Genomic DNA, 18,770 nt, shown 5'->3' on the forward strand with positions numbered 1-18,770 from the left:
CCACACTTCGGGGCGCCAGGCGGGGGTCCGAGCCGCTCCTCCGGTGCTGAATGTGCCCTCTGTCCACAGAGCGTGGCTGTCCGCACAGGCGTGTCCCCCGGACAGCAGTCCCATTGTGCCGACCCTGGCTGCCAGCAGCTGTCCTGGGCGGAGAGGCTGCGGCTGCAGACACGGCCCCTCTCCTGGCAGCTGCTCGGCTTCCCAGGTCAGGCACCCAGGAGGCCTCACCCCGCACCACGTGTCTGGGGCCCGGGCTCTGTCCCTGGTCAGGGCTGCAGCCCCCAAGCTGCAGGGAGGCAGCGCGGGGACCTGCCTGCAGCGCTGGCCTCCCGGCCCGGCCCGCTCCCGCAGCTGTGCCCAGCTCTATGTAAGGCATTCCGCAGCTGCTCGGCTGCATTCCCTGGATGGGCCCGCATTCCTCCCTCCTCACCACTGGGCTGGGCTTGGCAGACAGCTGGAGGGCCAGCGGGGGAGGTGAGTGCTTTCTCCCGGGCCCTGGAGCCACGCTCTGTCCTCCCTGCCCCCTACTCTGCCCCACCTTGAAGGAGACACACCTGGGCCTGGCCACCCCTCCACCACATCCTCCTGTTCCCCCATGCAGGGGGACTTCCTGCTTCAGACCGAGGTGTGCACGGGCCTCAGGGTCAACTCAGAGGAGAGCGTCTGTTCTTAAAAGGCGGAAGGAGAAAGGGACCCAATCCCCAAAGGTGAGGGGGTGCCTGGATGCCCTGTGGGGCCACGACGGAACGGGGAGGAGCCCAGAGCAGAGGGGTCTGTCGGGCAAGGCAGCCAGGTGGGAGCATCCCTGCAGGAGGTACAGCCTTTTCCCCACCAGAATAGAAACACGCAGCCCCACACAGAAGAAAACGCTCCGGGCTAAGGGCCCAAAGGCACAGAGAGATTCAAGTTCACGGCTCTGCTTTGCCAGACACAAACGAGACCCTCAACACGTATGAAGCTCCTACCATATGCCAGGTGCTGGGATGAAAGGGTGGACAAGGTGCAGACCCCGGCACTGGGGAGTTCACAGTCCAGGGACAGGCCCAGCGCGGACCCTGGTTAGTGAGTTGTCCTGCGAACACGGGGGGTGTCTAGGGAGCCTTTGCAGAGCTGGCCCTTCCTCCCTAAGCAGATGGCGGTCCCCTTCTCCCCGCTCTTCACGCTCTCTGATCCCCACACACACTTCTGGGGCACGTCACGGTCCCCCCACTTCACTGGCTGACCCCTTCCCACCCTTCAGACTCAGCTCAGATCTCACGTTCCCCAAAGCCTTCTCTGCCCAGCCTCCTCTGTCCCCATGTCCCTGTGCTTGTAGCCTCCCATGATTCCCCGTGGAAGTGACATCTTCCCTGTTCTGCCCCAGCCCCTAACACAGGCCTGGTGCAGCCGGCACCCAGGTACACCCGGAAGACGGCAGGCTCACCTCGTCTGCCAAAAAGCCACGCTCACCACCAGAGGCGTAGGGGGCCTGACGTCCACCTTCCTCAAGGCTCTACCCACGACCAAAGATATTTCTATAGATGTTTTTAGCCGTAGGGAAACCGGAGGAAGACATTCGCTGTGTCTGCCCCACCCCAACGTCACGCCCACACCACCAGGGACTCCTGGCACCACCGTGAACTGGATACCTGTCTTGGTTATTGGGGGCTGGGTAGGTGCAGCTGTACCTGGACAGCTCAGACCCCCTACCACCATTGTTGCCTCGGGCCAGCAAGCCCAACGCCTCCCTCATTTGACAGATCAAGAAACTGAGGCTGGGGAGTGGGGGGCAGGTTGGGGGGGCCGCGAAGTGATGGCTCAGAACCAGTCGGCCAGTGGGGTGGAGCCAGGACACACCCAAGGACTCAGCTGGGCGCCAGTCCGGGGACACCCCACTCACCACATGGCCCGGTCACCCCAGCCTCCCCCACAGCCTCCAGTGAGCATCCAGAGACGGCAAAGAACCAGACCCACGAGTGAGCGGCCAGCGCCCGCCTTATAAGGCAGCCTCAGGGAAACTTGGCCGGTGGAACCAGGGGATGCGGCTCCCGGGGGGAGGGAGAGCGATGAGCCTGCCACACAGACACGGTTCTGGGTCCTGCAGCCCAGCCCCACCCAGAGCCACCCAGGTGGGGGCAGGGGGACCTGGAAGGGGAGGCAAGAGCCTGAGAGAGGGGCAGGGCTGGAGGCTGCCAGGTCCAGGGGCCTCGGAAACCAAGAACCCAGCACGCCAGAGTGAGCGGATCAAACCTGTGGGGTCTTGGTTGACCAGAAAAGTATCTGCTTGATCCTTGGAGAGTCCCACGGGGTCCCTGCAGCCCCTGCCTCTGCCTACAAGAGCCGCCACAAAGCCATCCCCATGTCACTCCTCCAACATTGTTTTATTGAGCACCTGTTATGTCCCAGTCACTCGGTATCTCATGAGAGTCTTTCAAAAAGAAAAAAAAAAGACAACAGCCCCAGCCTCAAGTAACCTAGAATCCAGTTCAGGGCATGGAAGGAATTCTGAAGAAGACATAGCAAACGTTAAGAGTGGGTATCGCTGGCTTACAGGTGAATTATAGTTTCTTTCTAATGTCTGTATTTTCCAAATTTTAAAGAAACAGTACTGTGAAAAAACTGTTTTTGCATTAAAAAAAAATCTAGCAGAAGAAAGAAGGTTCATACACAAATAATTTACATTCCAAGACAAACACATGATATTATACATGAGAAAGATGCAAAAAGGCACAGGAATCAGAGGAAGTGAGGCTACTTCCAGTTAGTGGGAGAGGTGCCATTTGAGCAGGACTTTGAAGGATGCATAGGAGTTTGAAAAGCAGTGATGTGAAGAGGAGCGGGGCTGGGGATCAGGACATCAGTGCAGAACCGCTGTGAGGAAAGGTGGCCAGTGGGAGACCACGAAAGGACCAGAGCAGGAGGGGCTGGGGAGCAGGGAGGTATAAGCCGGACAAGAGGGTGAATCCACTGTGGAGGGCGGGGGCCCGGGCGGGTGAGCAGTGAAAGCTCATAGTGGGCATGGATTTCATCAGTGCTGTGCTTTAGGGAGGTCAATCTAGGAACAACTTAGCTGAGGTCCCAGGACACCCTGTCCTGTGCCCACGGTCACAGTCTGGAGGGCTTCCTGGAGGTAGAGGCAAAGGGCTGAGTCTGATCAGAGGGCACAGAGCTCCCTACCTCCCTGATCCTTTGACCCCACAGCGCCAGCTGGCCCTCAGGGGTAAGGGATAGTGAGCCCATGGAGGGCAGTCAGAGCAGGCCCTGCAGGCTGGGGGGCTCCTGGGAGCTCCCAACAGCCCCGCCATGGAAGGGCGGAAGGGGATGGGAGTGCCAGGTCTGCAGGAAAGATGGACAGGAAATGAGGCCGAGGGACAACCGGATCTGTGCCTGGAGGGGCTGGATAGGCCGAGACCAGAGGAGGGGGAGGGAGGGAGAAGCGGATGGAGCCTCAGAACAGGGGCTGGTGGGGGGGAGCTAAGACCCAGGGCTCTGCAGAAGCCACTGCAACAGATGCAGGGAACATCCCTCCATCGGGAAGACCCTGGCCTCCACCTGGACTTGCCCAGGACCTCAGGACTGGACGTGCAAGCGAGCAGGTGAAGGCCAAATTTCCCAGCCCACAGAGGGCCTTACTTCCTCCCCCCCAGCCTACTTCTCACCCCGCATTACTTCCAGGCTCACCCCACAGTGACTTCTGTTTTAAATGAAGAGAATCCTCCCAGAGTCATCCAAGCCCCCACCTCCTCCAAACCTGAGAATCCTTCCTCTTTGCAGTATCTGTCCAACGCCCCCGCCTGGTTCAAATGCACCCAAATGTTCTCAACCTGTGAGCCCTGGTCTCAGAGAGCCCCCTCCCCATCCAGCCAATAGGACATACAGGAGGCGGGCTCAGCACACTTGCGAGTTCACACATGTGCACACCCGTGACTGCCACATACGCCGACCCCCAGTTCGTGCTCCAGGGGCGGGAAGGCAGCACACCCCTCCCCCCCGGCCCGTGGACCTCTCCACGAAGAGCTGGACTTCCATCTGCACAGAGGGGCTGCGGGTCCACGGTGCTGGCGCCCAGCTCAGACACTGAAATGCTTTTCCCTGGAAAAACCGCACAGGCCCAAAACTAGGCTCCCCAACACCTCTGGACTGCGGCCTCAGCTGGGAATGCTCTTCCCTCCCCCGTCTTTCCCTGGTTAAATCCCACCCTCTCCAAAACTCAGCTGCTGAGGCCCGGGCTCCCGGGGGCTCTCCCACTGCCCCGCCCACTTGGTTCCACGGCCGCTGTTCACATCCCGCTCCCGAGGCAGAGCTGACCTGACCAGTCCCCAGAGTCCGACCTGACCAGCGGCTGCCGCTGGAGGAAGATGTTCTTAGACGTGCCCGAGGCTGCGCCCCGCCCTGCCCGCCCTGACAACCCAGGCCGGTGCCACCCTGAGCAGACACCCCCTGCCTGTGCCCCAGAGCAGGACCACCTCCTCGGGCGTGCAGTGCCAACTGTCATCAAGATCTGGACGGCGACGACCGTCTCCCCAGCCACGTGCTGTCTGACTCAGCTGAGCGCAAACACCTCACCCCTGTGACGGGGCCGCGTATCCGGCAGCAAAGGCCCTGGACCAGCAGAAGATCGCGAAGAAACAGCCTCCTGGCCGCTCCCCAAACACCAGCCATGCGTCCTGACATTGGCACCAGCGCACCTGGGGGGGTGGCGTGGCTCTGCAGGGTCACGTCTGGGGAGATGCAGATTCGCTCACCAGGGCTGGAAGGGACCTCTTGGCCCCTGCTGCCCACAGAGTGGCCCAGCGTCAGAGGAAATTCAGTCAGCCCCTCGGCCCACCAGGCCTGCTCGGTCAGATGTGCACTTGGGCAGAATGCAGCTCCACCAACACCCCTACCCCACCCCATCACAAGCCCCCAAGTCCACGGACCACAGGAAAGCTCTCATTCAAAAAGGAAAACCTGAAAGAATTCAAAGGAGTCGAGATACTTGCACACCCACGTTCACAGCAGCTTCACTGACAAGAGCCAAGCAGCAGGAGGACCCCAGGTACCCATCGACAATGGATGGGTAAGCGAAGTGTGGTCTACACATAATGGAATATGACTGAGCCTTAGAAAGGAAGGAAATTCTGACACCTGCCACAACATGGATGAACCCTGAAGATGTGCAAAGAGAAACAAGCCAGACACACAAGGACAGATATTTAGGATTCCACCTACATGAGGTACCCAGGGTAGTTAAATGTGTAGAGACAAAAAGTAGGATGGTGGGTGCCAGGGGATGCGGGGGGGAGGGGGAGTTAGTACGTTATGGGGACAGAGTTCCAGGTGGTGAAGATGAAAAAGTTGTGGAGATGGAGCACGGTGACAGTTGCACGTCAACATAATGTTTTTAATGCCCATGCCTTGTACACTTAAAAACGGCTACACCGGTCAGTGTTGTTATGTGTATTTTACCACCATTAAAAATAATTTTTAAAAGGTATATCAAAATCCCAGAATGTTCTGCCTGTTCAACCCAAAGGACACTTACTGAACATTTACCGAGCTCCGAGTCCCGGGATCAGAACTGGACCCAGCCTTCACTGGGCTTACAACCCAGCCGGCACCTTAACACAGCCCATAGGGCCAAGACCCTCCCTGCGGGGGCAGTAACAGTGTCCCACGGGACCGGCACCACCTCCCCTGTGAGCTCCCCGCGAGCACAAGTCCGGGTCTGGACCCTCCGAGGATGGTAGCCAAGCAGGACACCCCCGAAGGGAGCTGTGAATGGGAATCACGGGGCTCCCTGGCCTGGGACCCCCTCCAGGCAGCCCTGAAAATATTAGCATGCAGAGATAAGGCGTTCTCATGGTCCCTTTGCATCTGGCCACAACCCTCCCTACCTGGGAAGGAAGAAGAGGGAGACCCTCCTGTGCAGAAAACCCCTCCTCACCCCCTGCCCCGGGGGTACCAGCAGGGCAGTCATAATCCCCTCCTGAGCAGAAGCCTGCCTCCCCACGGCCCAGTGACCACCAGCCACCAAGAATGTGACAGCCTGTCCTAGGGTCTCAAACCCATCCAGCCCCGACACGAGCCTGCCCCGGGTCCTGCCCCCAAGTCCTGGGCTCACAGCAGAGGTTACACCACGGCCCTGTGGACCAGTTAACAGGGGCCCTCCACAACCCAGAGATTCTTTGCCAAGTCTAACTCAAATCCAACTTGCTGCATCTCGGTCCATCCCCCGTGGACAGAAAGAGCTGCCAGTCCCCCCCCCCACACCGAGCCTTCGGAAGTATACGCGCCCCCTCCTCAATATTCAGCTTCTTCCTCCAAGACTCCAGGGCAAAGCCAGCTCCCCACCCCCCAAATCACTGCACCTGCTACTCACCCTCCTGGCTCTTGGGTGGGGCCTCGGCCACGGGCAGCTGGGGCTTGGGCTCCAGCCTGCTCTGCAGCTGAGACATCGGGGTGGGTTCCGAATTCTCCAGGGTCTGGGGTGGGATGGGGGAGGCGGGCCCCTCGGCTGGCTTGGGCACCTGGATCTCGACCCTCTTGGGGGCTGCGTCGGCGGTGGGGATGGAGGGCACCTCAGGGATCTTGGAGGCGGGGGTCTCCATCCTCCGGTGGGCTGACTCCTGGGGCTTGACTATGGTGATCTCCGTCCTCCGAGGGGTGGGCTCTGGCGTCTTGTGGCCCAGTGCCTCAGCCCGCTTGAGCCCGAACCGGGACGGCCCGGCGGTGCCGGTGTTCTCTACCTGCTTGGACGAGATGTCGATGGAGATCTCGGTGCGCCGAGACACAGGCTCGGCCTTGGGGCCCGAGAGCTCGACCCTCCGCAGGGCAGCCTTGGGGGATCGCTGGCTGAGGGAGTCTACATGGCGGGCCGTGGGCTCTGAGTTCTTCACACCCAGGTCCTGGAACTTCTGCGTGGAGCTGGCCACAGAGGCCCGGAGCAGGGGAGTCTGGACCCTCCGGGTTGGGGTGGAGTTGGGCGTCTCGACCTCCTCGACCTCAAAAGATCTTTTCAAGGCTGAAAGAGAAAGCGAGGAGAATGCGGTAAGTAGACAGCTCGGGAACCCCTGGGAACATCCCACTAACGGGGAACGTCCCGCTAACAGTGAACACCAGAGGGCGGCCGGCAGGGATGCTACAGCAAGGGGCCCCCGGGAAGACTCTTGCGCCCTTCACCTCTCAGGAAGAAGAGAGGACAGCCCCACTCTCCTAGGGGACTGAGGCGTCAGCAGCCACGTGTTCTGGGAGACAGAGAAGAGGCGGAAGCTTAGAGGACGCCCTCTGTCCTCTCTGTCCTGCCGTGGCCATGGTCCCGCCAGCTACATTTTCTATAAGGATGTTCTGGCTCAAGGGAGGGGCCTTCGATTTCTTTCCCTCCTCACCTCCGCCCAACACAGACACCAGCAGCAAACACCACCACCAGCAGCAGCGGTGGAGAGATGTCCCCAGTAATAACAGCCACAACCATAACCAATCAGACTCTCGATGGGGGGGACTTCCCTGGTGGTCCAGTGGTTAAGACTCTGCGCTCCCAATGCAGGGGGCCCGGGTTCGATCCCTGGTCAGGGAACCAGATTTCGCATGCATGCCGCAACTAAAAAGATCCCGCGTGCCGCAACTGAGACCCGGCGCAGCCAAATAAAGAAAGAAATACAAACATTCACTAGAAAAAAAGAAAAGAATCTCGATGGGAATGTCACCACCATATCAATAACAGCAAGGACAGCCAACGCTGGAACTTTTAACACAGGCAAGGCATTGGGCTTACTGTGTATAACCACATTTACCCCCCCACCCTAACCCCGTGGTGTAAACGATGCTATGATCCCCTGATACAGATGGGAAAACTTAGGCCCAGGTGCTTAAGCAAAGTGCCCAGTGGCGTGGGGCGAGTAGCAGAGCCGGAAGATGCGTCTAACTCCGAGGCCCAGGGTTCTTACTCCTTTCTGGTGGAATAATGGAGATCCTGGGCGAAGTTCACACCGCTGCCTTTCTTAGTCCTCACACCGGCTGCTTCTGCCTCCATCCTATACCACTTGCCCCAGCCGGACCTGGGCCCACGCGGCACACTGACCATCCAACTCCCACCCCACAGCCCAGCATTTCCACCCGTCCACCCGCCATCTCCGCCAGGATCTGCTCCCTCCAAGGTGGTGGGGACACTGCCTGAGAAGCCACTATCCCCACAGTTCCTGCAGCCGTGCTGCAAACGAGAACCAGCTGCTCCCGGTTATAAAGACCAGAGCGGGAAGGGGCCCGCAGGGCAGGAACACGCACCAGCTCCTCCCCAGCCGGGCCCACGGCGCGCCCTCAGCGACCCACAGTGTCTCTCCCACCCTCCTCCCCACCTCACCTCACAGCCCCAGGAGCCCAGGATTACAGGGATTCCCCCCCACACAATTTCCTCCCCCAGCCCGCAGCTGGTCCCCAGCCCCCAACACCAGCTCTCAGGGCCATTCTGAGCAGCCCCTCCCTCCAGTCTTCCTTCCTCCAAATTCCAACACAGCCCTCGTCTCTTCCCCGTGGACATTACCTCCTTCAGAAGACCAGGGTGGAGTGGGTGGGTGGCCAGGGGCGCGTGTGCTCTGAAGCACTGGATGTAGGGAAGCAAAGGAGACCCCAGACCCTGATACCTAGCTGCCGGAACTACCAGTTTCCCAAACGTGACACCCCTGGGGGACCCTGTCTAAGCCCTGGGCACACCTCCTTCACAAAATCCCGGGTCACAAAGCTCGACCGACCCAGAGGCCCTGCAGGGATGGGAAATGTCCTCCGAGGGAGGGAGCTGTGCAGATTTCGGGAGCGGGAGCCTCACCACGCACTGACTCAGGGACACACCTGCTGTCCAGCTTCACTGTGGCCAAGCAGGTATGCGTGTGCAATGTGGCCAGAGCTCCTGATTCAAAAGAATCTGAAAATCTGTGGTTTTTTTAATATGTTATCTCCTGATTTTTAAATGCTGGCACAAGCAAAGCAGAACAACCCCTTTAAAAACACTGTGCGGTCAAAGGAAATCACATCCAAGGGCTGCACTCGGCCAGTGGGCCCTGCCGTGGCCTCGGGTTGATAAGGCACACGGCCAAGTGCGGCAGGGGTGTGCCTGTGCGAGGACCCCAGTTGGCACAGCTCTGCCTCTCACCGGGGGCTGTCCAGCAAGATACGCAGGGTACAAACTACCCATCCAAAGAAGCCTCAAGTGCCCAGGGAGAGGTCAAGTGCCTGCTAAACTGGCCAGAAAGTCCAGGGCTGAGTGCCCGGAACTCTGTCCTCTCACGGTTCCCAGGGCCTCCCTGGGCATCTGGTCTACCCCCACCCCGAGAGCACTGTCCAAACTGTCCCCGATGGTGGCTCCTGTCTGTCTGTGAGCTCCCTCGAGGAGGGGTCCACACCCCACCCGCCTAGGTGTGTGCATGTCCAGGAGTACTTGGTGTTAGCTCCTTGGGGCCAAGTTGGGAGAACAGGAACTAGGTGGGTGAGGGCTCTTTCCCAGGTTTGCCCCACGGGAATAAGACGACCTTTTCCTGGGAGTCCCGACAAGGTCTGTGCCCCTGTTTGGAGAGCCCCCTTCTTGGGGAGCCCATCTGAATGAACCTCCAACTGCAACTCATGAATTAAGACCCCGCACCAAAGCAAAGGCCTCCCTCAGTCGGGAGGCCCAATTCGGCAATGACTCGGAACCAGACTGGCCGGCACACAGATCACTGCTCCCCGGAACACAAAGTCCACACAGAACGCACAAACCCGGCCCCATCCGCCACCCTCTCCTCTCTTGGGCTGCTCTGTGCTTCTTCCTGGCATATGCCACTCCCTGGGCCCATACTATCCGCATGCTAGGCACTCGGCTGTATTATCTATCCAGGCATTCACTGGCCAGCACCAACACCCCCATTAGTCTAGTTCTCTCTGAGAGGACAAGGGCTGTTCCCACCATCAGGACGGTCACTGCTCAGCAAACACCCCACAAACAAGCACTACCCCCACCCAAGGATTTCAAGTCCCCCCCCTAAAGCCAGGCTCACTCTTGCCTCCTCCCAAAGCCTGCCGTGGTGGCCCCGTGCAGTTCACGCCATTCCCTCCCGTGTCATCTCGATCACCCCAGGCTGCCGGGACTGACTTCGGGGGAGGGGGGCTCCCTGGGAAGAGAGCCAGAGTCCTCTCCTCTGTTACACCACGAGCCAGCCCTCCAGCCCTTCCTGGGCCTCGGGTGCTTCTTCTACACAACGTAAAGGCCAGACCGGATCACAGGTTTGTAACTGTGGGCCCAGAGCAGGGAGGCACCAGGCCCTCAACCCCATCTCAGCCTGAGAAGTTTCACTCTCCTCTAAGGTTCTGTAGGGAGTTGAGCAGTGTCCCCACCCCCACCCCACCCCAACCCAAAAGCTACGTCCAAGTCCTAAGCCCCAGAACCTGTGAATGTGACCTTACTTAGAAAAAGTCTTTGCAGATGTAATCAAGGTAAGGATTCAAGATGAGATTATCCTGGATTTAGGGTGGGCTCTAAGTCCGGTAAGTGTCCTTATAAGAGAAAGAAGAGGGAGATCTGAGAGACACGGAGAAGAAGGTCATGTGACAACAGAGGCAGAGACTGGAGTGATGCAGCCGCAAGCCAAAGATGCCTGGAGCCATCAGAAGCTGGAAGAGGCCAGGAAGGATTCTTTCCTAGAAGCTTTGGAGAAAGCTGGCGCTGCCAACACCTTGCTTTTGGACATCTGGCCTCCAGAACCATGGGAGTAAATTTCTGTTGTCTAAGCCACATTGTTTGTGGTCATTTGTTACATCAGCCACAGGGAGTTAACACAGGGACCGTTGGAGGGATGAAACCTCTGGGCTACAAGATTGTCTGGGGCCCTTCCCGCTGGTGCTGTCACGCCCACTCTGCACCCAGCCCCACTCAAGAAATGTCCAAGGACTTCCCGTGGCGGCCCAGTGGTTAGGACTCGGCGATTTCACTGCCGTGGGCCCGGGTTCAATCCCTGGTCAGGGAACTAAGATTCCGCAAGCCGCGAGGTGTGGCCAAAACGTAAAAAAGAAAAAAAAAAAAAAAGAAGAAGAAGAAGTAGAAACGTCCAACGGATGGACCAATGGAAGCGTGGCCGAGTTCCAGAACTGCTGTATCAGGCACCCAGAGGAGGAAAAGCTGACTCCTTTTTCAGGAATCACACAAAACCCCGGACGGTGGGAGAAGTCGTCACGAGGATAACATTGCTCTAGATTTACACCGGCATATTTGGTGATGAAACCAAAGATCATTTTTTAAGGCAGGCTGTGCGAGGGATGCCCTAGGAGCAGCCGCCTCTATACAGAGGATGTCATGACACAATTAGCACCCAGCTGGGAAGAGTTAGGAGACGGCTTGTCACGAAGCTGGCAGGACAGGGTCCTCCGGCATCCCGTCCCCCAACGGAAGTCCTAAACACACGCTCCAGGTCCTGCCCCAACACGCACAGCCACCCCTCCCTTTCCAGGGTCAGACTCACCCTGGAAACTCCTTCCACTTCCTCCGTGGAGAATGGCTATAATCCACCACGGCAGTGGGTGCTTTTTTCCACTTTACTCTTCTCCCCCCTCGCTGCGGAGAGGCAGCCCAGGGGGTCCAAGTGCGGCCGAGGAAGCCAGCAAGAGTGCAGACTGGAGGCCCCTACGTAACCGCATCTGATGGGGGACCGACGGGCAGAAAAGTGGCCTTTCACTGGACCAGGGCAGTGGGGAGTGGCGCTGTGCCGCTTCCTCTTTTGTCTGCAGGATGCTAAATGCCCTCAGAGGGCAAGCAAGAGACCCCCACATCCCCGCCCCGAAGCTGGACAGGACAAACGGCATGGCTGAGGGGCACCAAACAAACATGGGACCAGGCTGTACTGGGAGGGTCCCCGAACTGCCACTGGGAGGGAAAAGGACTGACATCTCCCACAGGGCACGGGGGGCCCACCCATCCTCACACCATTTCCCAAATAAGAATGCCCCCGTTCTCCCTCTCGTGAAGTCAAGAACCCCCAAAGCTGGGCTTGAACACTGCTTGCTCCCCAAAGCCCTCCTCGGCCCCAATCAGCCCTTCCCGGCGAGCACATAAGCCTGAAGACTGCCATGCCCTTTGGCCCACTGCTGGGAATTTACCCCCAGGAAATCATCAGACGTACAGAAAGATTTATGTACGGGATGTTTGCATCAGCATTAAAACAGCAAATGCTGGAAACTATTCGAGTTTACGTAGAGTTTTCTGAACCCATATGCCAGAGTCCTGCAAAGTCATCAAAATCACGGTTCTGAAGCTGAGAAATGCTGAGAATACTAAGTAAAAATAGCAGAATCCAAGCTGCATGCACGGGCCTGGATTCATCGCACACACACATGTGCAGGGTGCACGCACATTCGAGGAAAACAGCCGCCTCTGGATGGAATTAAGGTGGCCGTTTAATTCATTACACTTTCCTGCCTTTTCCCAAGGTGCCTACGCTAATGTGGGTCACTTCATATTTTCAGGGGATAAAACCATCAGCACTGCTCTTAAAAAACAAACCTTGCTAAGAAGAGGGGGAGGGTGTGGATAACTGCGCCTCCGGCCCAGCCTCTCCCGGTCCAGCAAACACCTACAGCCTCGGCTGCTGCAGAGGCCAGGCCGCCTGGCCAGATGCAAACCTCCCGTCGTCGTGCGCATGGGGGTCGAGGCAGGAGCAGCCTGGATCTGGGCCTGTTTAAGGAGGAATGTGCCGCACACAAGAGGCCATTGTGAGGGCCCCCGCTCTGACCACAGGCACGCTGCCTGCCCGCAAACCTCTCCCCGCTCCAGGAACACTTCCTGGATCACACCGCGGGCCTCAGTCTGGGGAGGGGACACGGGCTGAGCCACAAAGCCCTGCTCCAGCCTGGGATAAATGTCATGCAAAGAAATGTTAGAGAACAAGGTCAAAACAAAGCCAGGGTCAGCTCCAGTGGGAGGAGCAACGTGGCCACTGCCCAGCTCAGGGGTCTGATTCTGGGCTCAGGCTCCAGGAGCATGGCCCTGGTGAAAGTGAGTCTCTTCCAGGCGGCAGCAAAGCAGGTTCTGTCCTGAGAAACAATGGCCACCTGGGAGCCAGGGTGAGACACCCAGGGAACACAGGGTGCCAGGCGAAGGACACCTCTTTGCTCCCTGGCCTGAGGCTGCAGGGAAAGGTCACAGGAAAAGTCAACCCTGAAGCTAAGTGCGTGGGCCATCAGACTCACAGAGTGAGTCCAGAGCGTGTGCGACCCCTGGGGTGGGCTGGAGGCAACCCCCCAGTTCCTGCTCTCCCGCGAGGACAGGGAGCTGGGGCTGCAGCTGGGCGGACAAGCTCCCTCCAGGGCAGCAGGGAAGATGGAACAGGAATCGGTGGGCCAACGGGCCAGTCCCTGAAATAACAATCCTCCGGAGGAAAGGAACCCAAGGCCACAAAAGCAAGATCTGGTCCAGGCGAAAGAACAAATTCACTGGGGAAAACCGGGCAGGGCAGGGCAAGGGGGACGATCCCAGGCAGAGGGCAGGGCAGGACAAAGGCCCTGCGTGCCTCGGATAAGCCGAGAGCTGGCCGGACGTGGGGGTCTTGCAGCCTGGATGCACATCGGACTCCTACCTTCAGGGCCTAATGCAGGGGCTCAAACAGGGGGCGGCACAACCACAGTCACCTCCGGGCGTCTGCTTCCCCGTGTGGTGCTGAGGCGCTGACACGGTGGTGCCCGGGCAGCAATCACGACTGTTGTTGGTATAACTGCCATCTGTGTGTGCACCCCGGGGGGTGGGTGTGCACACGTGCATGTGTGGTCACCCCACTGGTGGCCGAGGCTGCACGTGCCTTACCCGTGTCCATCACACCCACGGCCAGTATCTTCCCTTGTGCCCGAGGGCCTCCCCCGGCACCCCCCCTGGTGCCCAGGCCCGGAAGGCAGGAAGGGGTTAACAGTGCTTCCCTGGCACACAGCCTTTAGGCAGTAACTGGAGGGTAAACACTCTGGGGGGCTTGGTGCAGGGTCCCCCAGCACCCCCATGCCTGGGGACCGTCACCTGGGATCACCTCCCACCTGAATCCTTGTCTCAGGAACTGCCTGGGGGCGGGCAGTGGAGGAGGGGCAGGGCTGGGAGGGCAGGTGAGAGCAGGTGGGGGGCGGCAGGCTCAGGGCAGGGAAGAGGATGCAGATGGGGAAAGTGGGAGGGGGTGTCCTCAGGAAGAAAAACAGTCCAAAAGGAAGGGCTTAAAATAGACACAGTGGCTGAGCAGAGCCTGGACAGGGACATCAGTAAACAGCGCTGTCAGCGGGTGGCCCTGGGTTTCCCACTGAGAAACACAAGAAACCAGCCAAAGCCCAAACAAAGGAAGAGACAAGGTCCAGCCTGGCACTCACAGCTCAGAATCCTCCCCTCGGGCCTCTCCCCTGCCCTCCCTGGGCAGGCCTGGCTGGGCTGCAGGGCCAGCGGCAGCCTAAGAACCCTGTCCAGTGCCAGCCCCGTCCTGCTTCCCGCTCCGGCTCTGGGTCCCGGCGTGCTGGCCGAGGGCACCGGCCGCCCTGGGCTCAGCTGCACACGTGGCTGAAGGCGGCACACAGCCCCTGCTCCGGGCCCTGACCAGATGCAGGCCTGCATCTCAGCACCCTGCACAGTCCCACAGGGATGGCCTGTGCGCTCTGGACGACAGCACCAAGCTGAGCCACTTTCACTCGGCCCTGAGGAGCCGTGCGGGGTGAGCCCAGTGTCCCCGAGAACTGGAGGTTCCCCGGGGGGTCTTAACGCCCAGGTGAAAGATGTGAGGTCAACCCCTCCACCCTGCAATTTATTTTGAGGATTGTCTTTTACTTTGGCTGTTAGGACACGGGCACCCCAGGGGGCCTTCCTGCTTCTCACAGCCTCCCCCTCAGGAGCCCTGGCCCACGGCCCACCCTGGAACAGCGACGTGGGAAGGAGGTCTGCCGTGCCTGCCGGTTGGGTTCCCAAGTTGGGCCAAGAGAAAGCAACAGGCCCCCTCCTCCCTTCCCAGGCTGCCACTCACCGCAGGGGGACCCTCCACGCAGCCCTTCCCCCCCATGACATTTCCAGGCACAAAAAGAGCACAAAGGTGATCCCTGGCCCCCTCAACTCGGGACACGAACAAGACCCCTCACAATGGGCAGGGAGCCCAGTGGCAGCTGTGGTCAACAGCCAGCCCTCGGATTCCAGACCTTCTCTTAATCCCCAAATTCATTACGTTAACTTCTCCCTGGGAAAAGCTCCCTAGCGCCCTGGCTAGCAAGGACACAGGCAGAACCAGCCCTCCCCAGCCCAGCTACATAGTGTAATCCACCCAGAATGGGTCCTGTCCGATTCCTCCACGGGGCTTCCAAACCTCATGCCGTCTGCAGAGGACACCGGTCCAACAGTGGCCCCCAAAATGGTCTGAGTCCTAACTCCCGGAACCTGTGAAAGTGATGTGGGAAAAGGGTCTTTGCAGATGTAATTAAGGCAAGGATCTCGAAGTGAGATCATCCTCCATTAGGGTGGGCCCTAACTCCATGACAGATGTCCTCGTAAGAGACAGAAAGGAAGACACACAGAGGAGAAGGCCGTGTGAAGACGCAGGGACGCATACACAAGCCAAGGGACGCCAAGGATTCTTGGCCGTCACTGGAAACTGGGAGAGGGGCCTGGAAGAGGCTCTCACTCGGAGTCTCCAGAAGGAACCAACGCTGCGCACACCTGACATCCGACTTCTGGCCTCTAGACCTGGGAGAGACCAACCACATTGCTATGTTTGAAGCTCCCCAGTCTGTGGCACTTTGCAGCCACAGGAAATTCACGCATCAAGAGAACAGATTTTTCGGCTGCCGTGGCCTTTCTCTTCAGCCTCCTCAGCCTCTGTTGATGCCGAAGCTACTTTCCGCAGTGACTCACCAGCTCGGGGAGGGCACATGGGTGCCCTGGAATCGGGCTGGCTGGCAGGAAGGACCTCTCCCCTCTCAGCCTGCGTCAGCCATCAGGTCACCCCAGACCTTCACAGCTGCCAACGCCTGGGCCAGCAGCCCCTTCCTGCCACTGGCCTCGGAGCCTCGCCCCCATCTTCCTGGGGCAGGGCCCTTGTGTCCAGCGCACCTGGGACGTCCCAGCTCACACCCGTTGTTCCACTGTCATCCATCAGGGCGCCCTGTTCATTCCCAACAGGGTCCCCATCGGGGCAATGAATTATCTGGTCGGCCTACCTAAGGCGGGTTCATTACCCGTGTTCCCCTCCCTGCCGTCAGAGAAGGGTCTTGGGGTGACGGCTCTCAGGGTTGGGGAGCAACGTGACAGTGGAGACCCTGGCAGGCACCATGGGACAGCCACATAGCAACTTCTGCTTCAAGAAATCTCTCAACACAGAGCAAAACCACAGCAAACGCTCCGAGGAAGCCACTTCTCAACCTGGGGTCTCTTCTCGCTCCGGCCATCTACCGGTCCCCCTGGTTCTGGCGACACCGGGGTCATTCCGGGCAGACTTTAACAGTCACCCTAAGACACTGGACTTCCTTCTTTCCTTGATGAAATTCAAGTTATGGGAACATGAGCACATTTAGATCCATCTGTCCTCCCCCTCTTAGGCCAGCTGTGGCTCTCTCCACTAAAAGGACAGACGGAACGGGGCTACGAAACGGGGCTTCAGAACGGGGCTGAAGCCGCGTTTGAGGAGATGCGGGCCAGAGAGGGGAAGAATTTCCTGACCCAGGGTGGGGACGCTGGGGGTGGTGGTGACCAGGCTTCCTGAAAGGCCGAGGGGGAGGGCCTAGGTGCGGCCCAGCCTGCGGGGAGAGGAGGGGACAGAGGACTTTTCTGGCCTCCAAGGGTCAAAGGTCCCCTGATAAATGGCAGCGAAGGAGGGCAGGAGGGAGCCCCTGGGAGGGGACTGACTTCGAAACCAAAGCCACAGGCTGCAGCTCCGAGGGCTCAAAGGTTACAGGGCCCTTTAATCCACAACGCCCCTCTGGGCTGCCCCGGAAGCCCTGGCTCCAGGTTGGAGCACAGCCCCTCCCCCAACAGGAGGGTTCCGCTCCCCCAGCCCCACCACAGAGCAAGGATCATCCCATCCAAGAAAAGACTCTGCGAACAAGGTGGCCTGCTCTCAGCCGTCCGCGCCCCTGCTGGCTCTTTCCCACGCGACTGGGCTGGGTGCAGAGCAGGACCCCAGAGGCCCCGGGTGCACCCGGTGGTCTCAGCTCCACGGCACCGGGCTGGGCTGCCAGGCTGCTGGTCAGCGTGACAGTCCATCCTGGTGGAGCTGCTGTTCCCTTCTCTGTTCTCAGCGTAGCGGGTGGTGGCTGTTCCCTATCCACCGGGAAGAGGAACCATCCTGCTGACTGCTGCAGGAAATGGTAGAAACACTTGAAAATGCAAAAAAAAAAAAAAAAACCCCGAAACAAAACCCTAATACCAGGGGCTGCTGGGCCCAGCTGGAGCCCTCCATTAATCACGCCAGAGGGACAGTTGCAGCTCTCTGTGCTGTGGCCTGAGGGCGGGCGCAGGCGGGTGCTGCCTAGGCCCATGTGAGCTCTGGCCTAATTACAGGGGACGGTGACCCTAGAGAGCAGAGTTCAGGTCCCGGTCAGAGCAGCAGCCAGGAGTCCAGCTGCTCCCCAGGCCTCCCGAGGAATGGAGTGGGTCACAGCGCATGACCCCAAACTAGCCAAGCTCCGCTGGGCGAGAGGACGGAGTCTCCGTGACCACAAAGCCCTGCAGGCACCAAGGCCGACTCGAGGGTTCAGGAGGACTTGGTCTCTACCCTCAAGGACACAGGGGTAGAGGGGGCTTGCAGAGAAGGAAGAGTCCAGAAAACTGACAGGAGGAAGTGGGTTTGTTGTGTGACACAGGCCACGGCTGGACCTTGAGGAGATTCTGGAAGGGGCTCCCAGGGGCTGCCCAGCTGTTCCAAAGAGCCCTGGTGGGGTCTGAGTGAGGCCACCTCCAGGGCTCCTCTCGAGGTCTTACCAGGCTCTCACCAGGAACGGCCAGATCCTGACCGACTCCACACAGCCACCTGGAACTCGGGGAGAACCCTGGAAACCGAAAGCAAGCCAGGCAAGGCCTCTAGGCCCGGCTGCACCACCAGGCAGAGGATCGGAGACGGGGCACCCTCACGCTTGGGGGATACAGACGGGGAGGCCGAGGCCCGCGGAGACCATCGGTCAAAGTCATGCCATTAAGCCCGTCCAAGCCTGGTCTCCCGACTCACACCCAGACGCTCTGCTGCCCCCAAGGAGGGCTGATGCGGAGGGCAAATGGGGCCCCCAAAGACTGTTCCGTGTCCTAACCCCCAGAAGCTGTGCACGTGACCTTATTTGGAAATAGGGTCTTTAAAGATGTAATTAAGAGCCTTGAGATTAGATTACCCTGGATTTAGGATGGATCCAAAATCTGAGAGTGAATGTCCTCATAAGAGCAGAGACAGGGCTTCCCTGGTGGCCCAGTGGTTAAGAATCCGCCTGCCAATGCAAGGGACACGGGTTTCAGCCCTGGTCCGGGAAGATCCCACATGACGCGGAGCAACTAAGCCCATGCGCCACAACTACTGAGCCCACACACCACAACTACTGAAGCCTGCATGCCTAGAGCCCGTGCTCCGCAACAAGAGAAGCCACCGCAATGGGAAGCCCGCACACAAGAGTAGCCCGCGCTCACCGCAACTAGAGAAAGCCCACGCGCAGCAACGAAGACCCAATGCAGCCAAAAATAAGTAAATAAATAAATTTATTTTTTAAAAAAAGGCAGAGACAGAGACACGGAGGCACAGGGAGCAGAGACTGGGGGGCTGTGTCTACTAGTCAAGGGCACCACGGTTGGCCAGCCCCCCCAGGAGCTG

General features: G+C 59.2%; 1 protein-coding gene across 3 annotated transcripts in view; it reads right to left on the reverse strand.

Moving 5' to 3' along the window:
- Positions 1–18,770, reverse strand: part of SEPTIN9 (septin 9) — a 165,698-nt gene that overhangs the window by 73,016 nt on the left and 73,912 nt on the right. For all 3 annotated transcript variants that reach the window (XM_032617447.1, XM_032617449.1, XM_032617448.1), the window contains one exon: positions 6,341–6,982. In XM_032617447.1, the coding sequence (XP_032473338.1) occupies positions 6,341–6,982 (642 nt within the window). The remainder of the gene's footprint in view (positions 1–6,340; positions 6,983–18,770) is intronic.

Source organism: Phocoena sinus, chromosome 20 (assembly GCF_008692025.1).
Source record: "Phocoena sinus isolate mPhoSin1 chromosome 20, mPhoSin1.pri, whole genome shotgun sequence".
NCBI lineage: Eukaryota > Metazoa > Chordata > Mammalia > Artiodactyla > Phocoenidae > Phocoena > Phocoena sinus.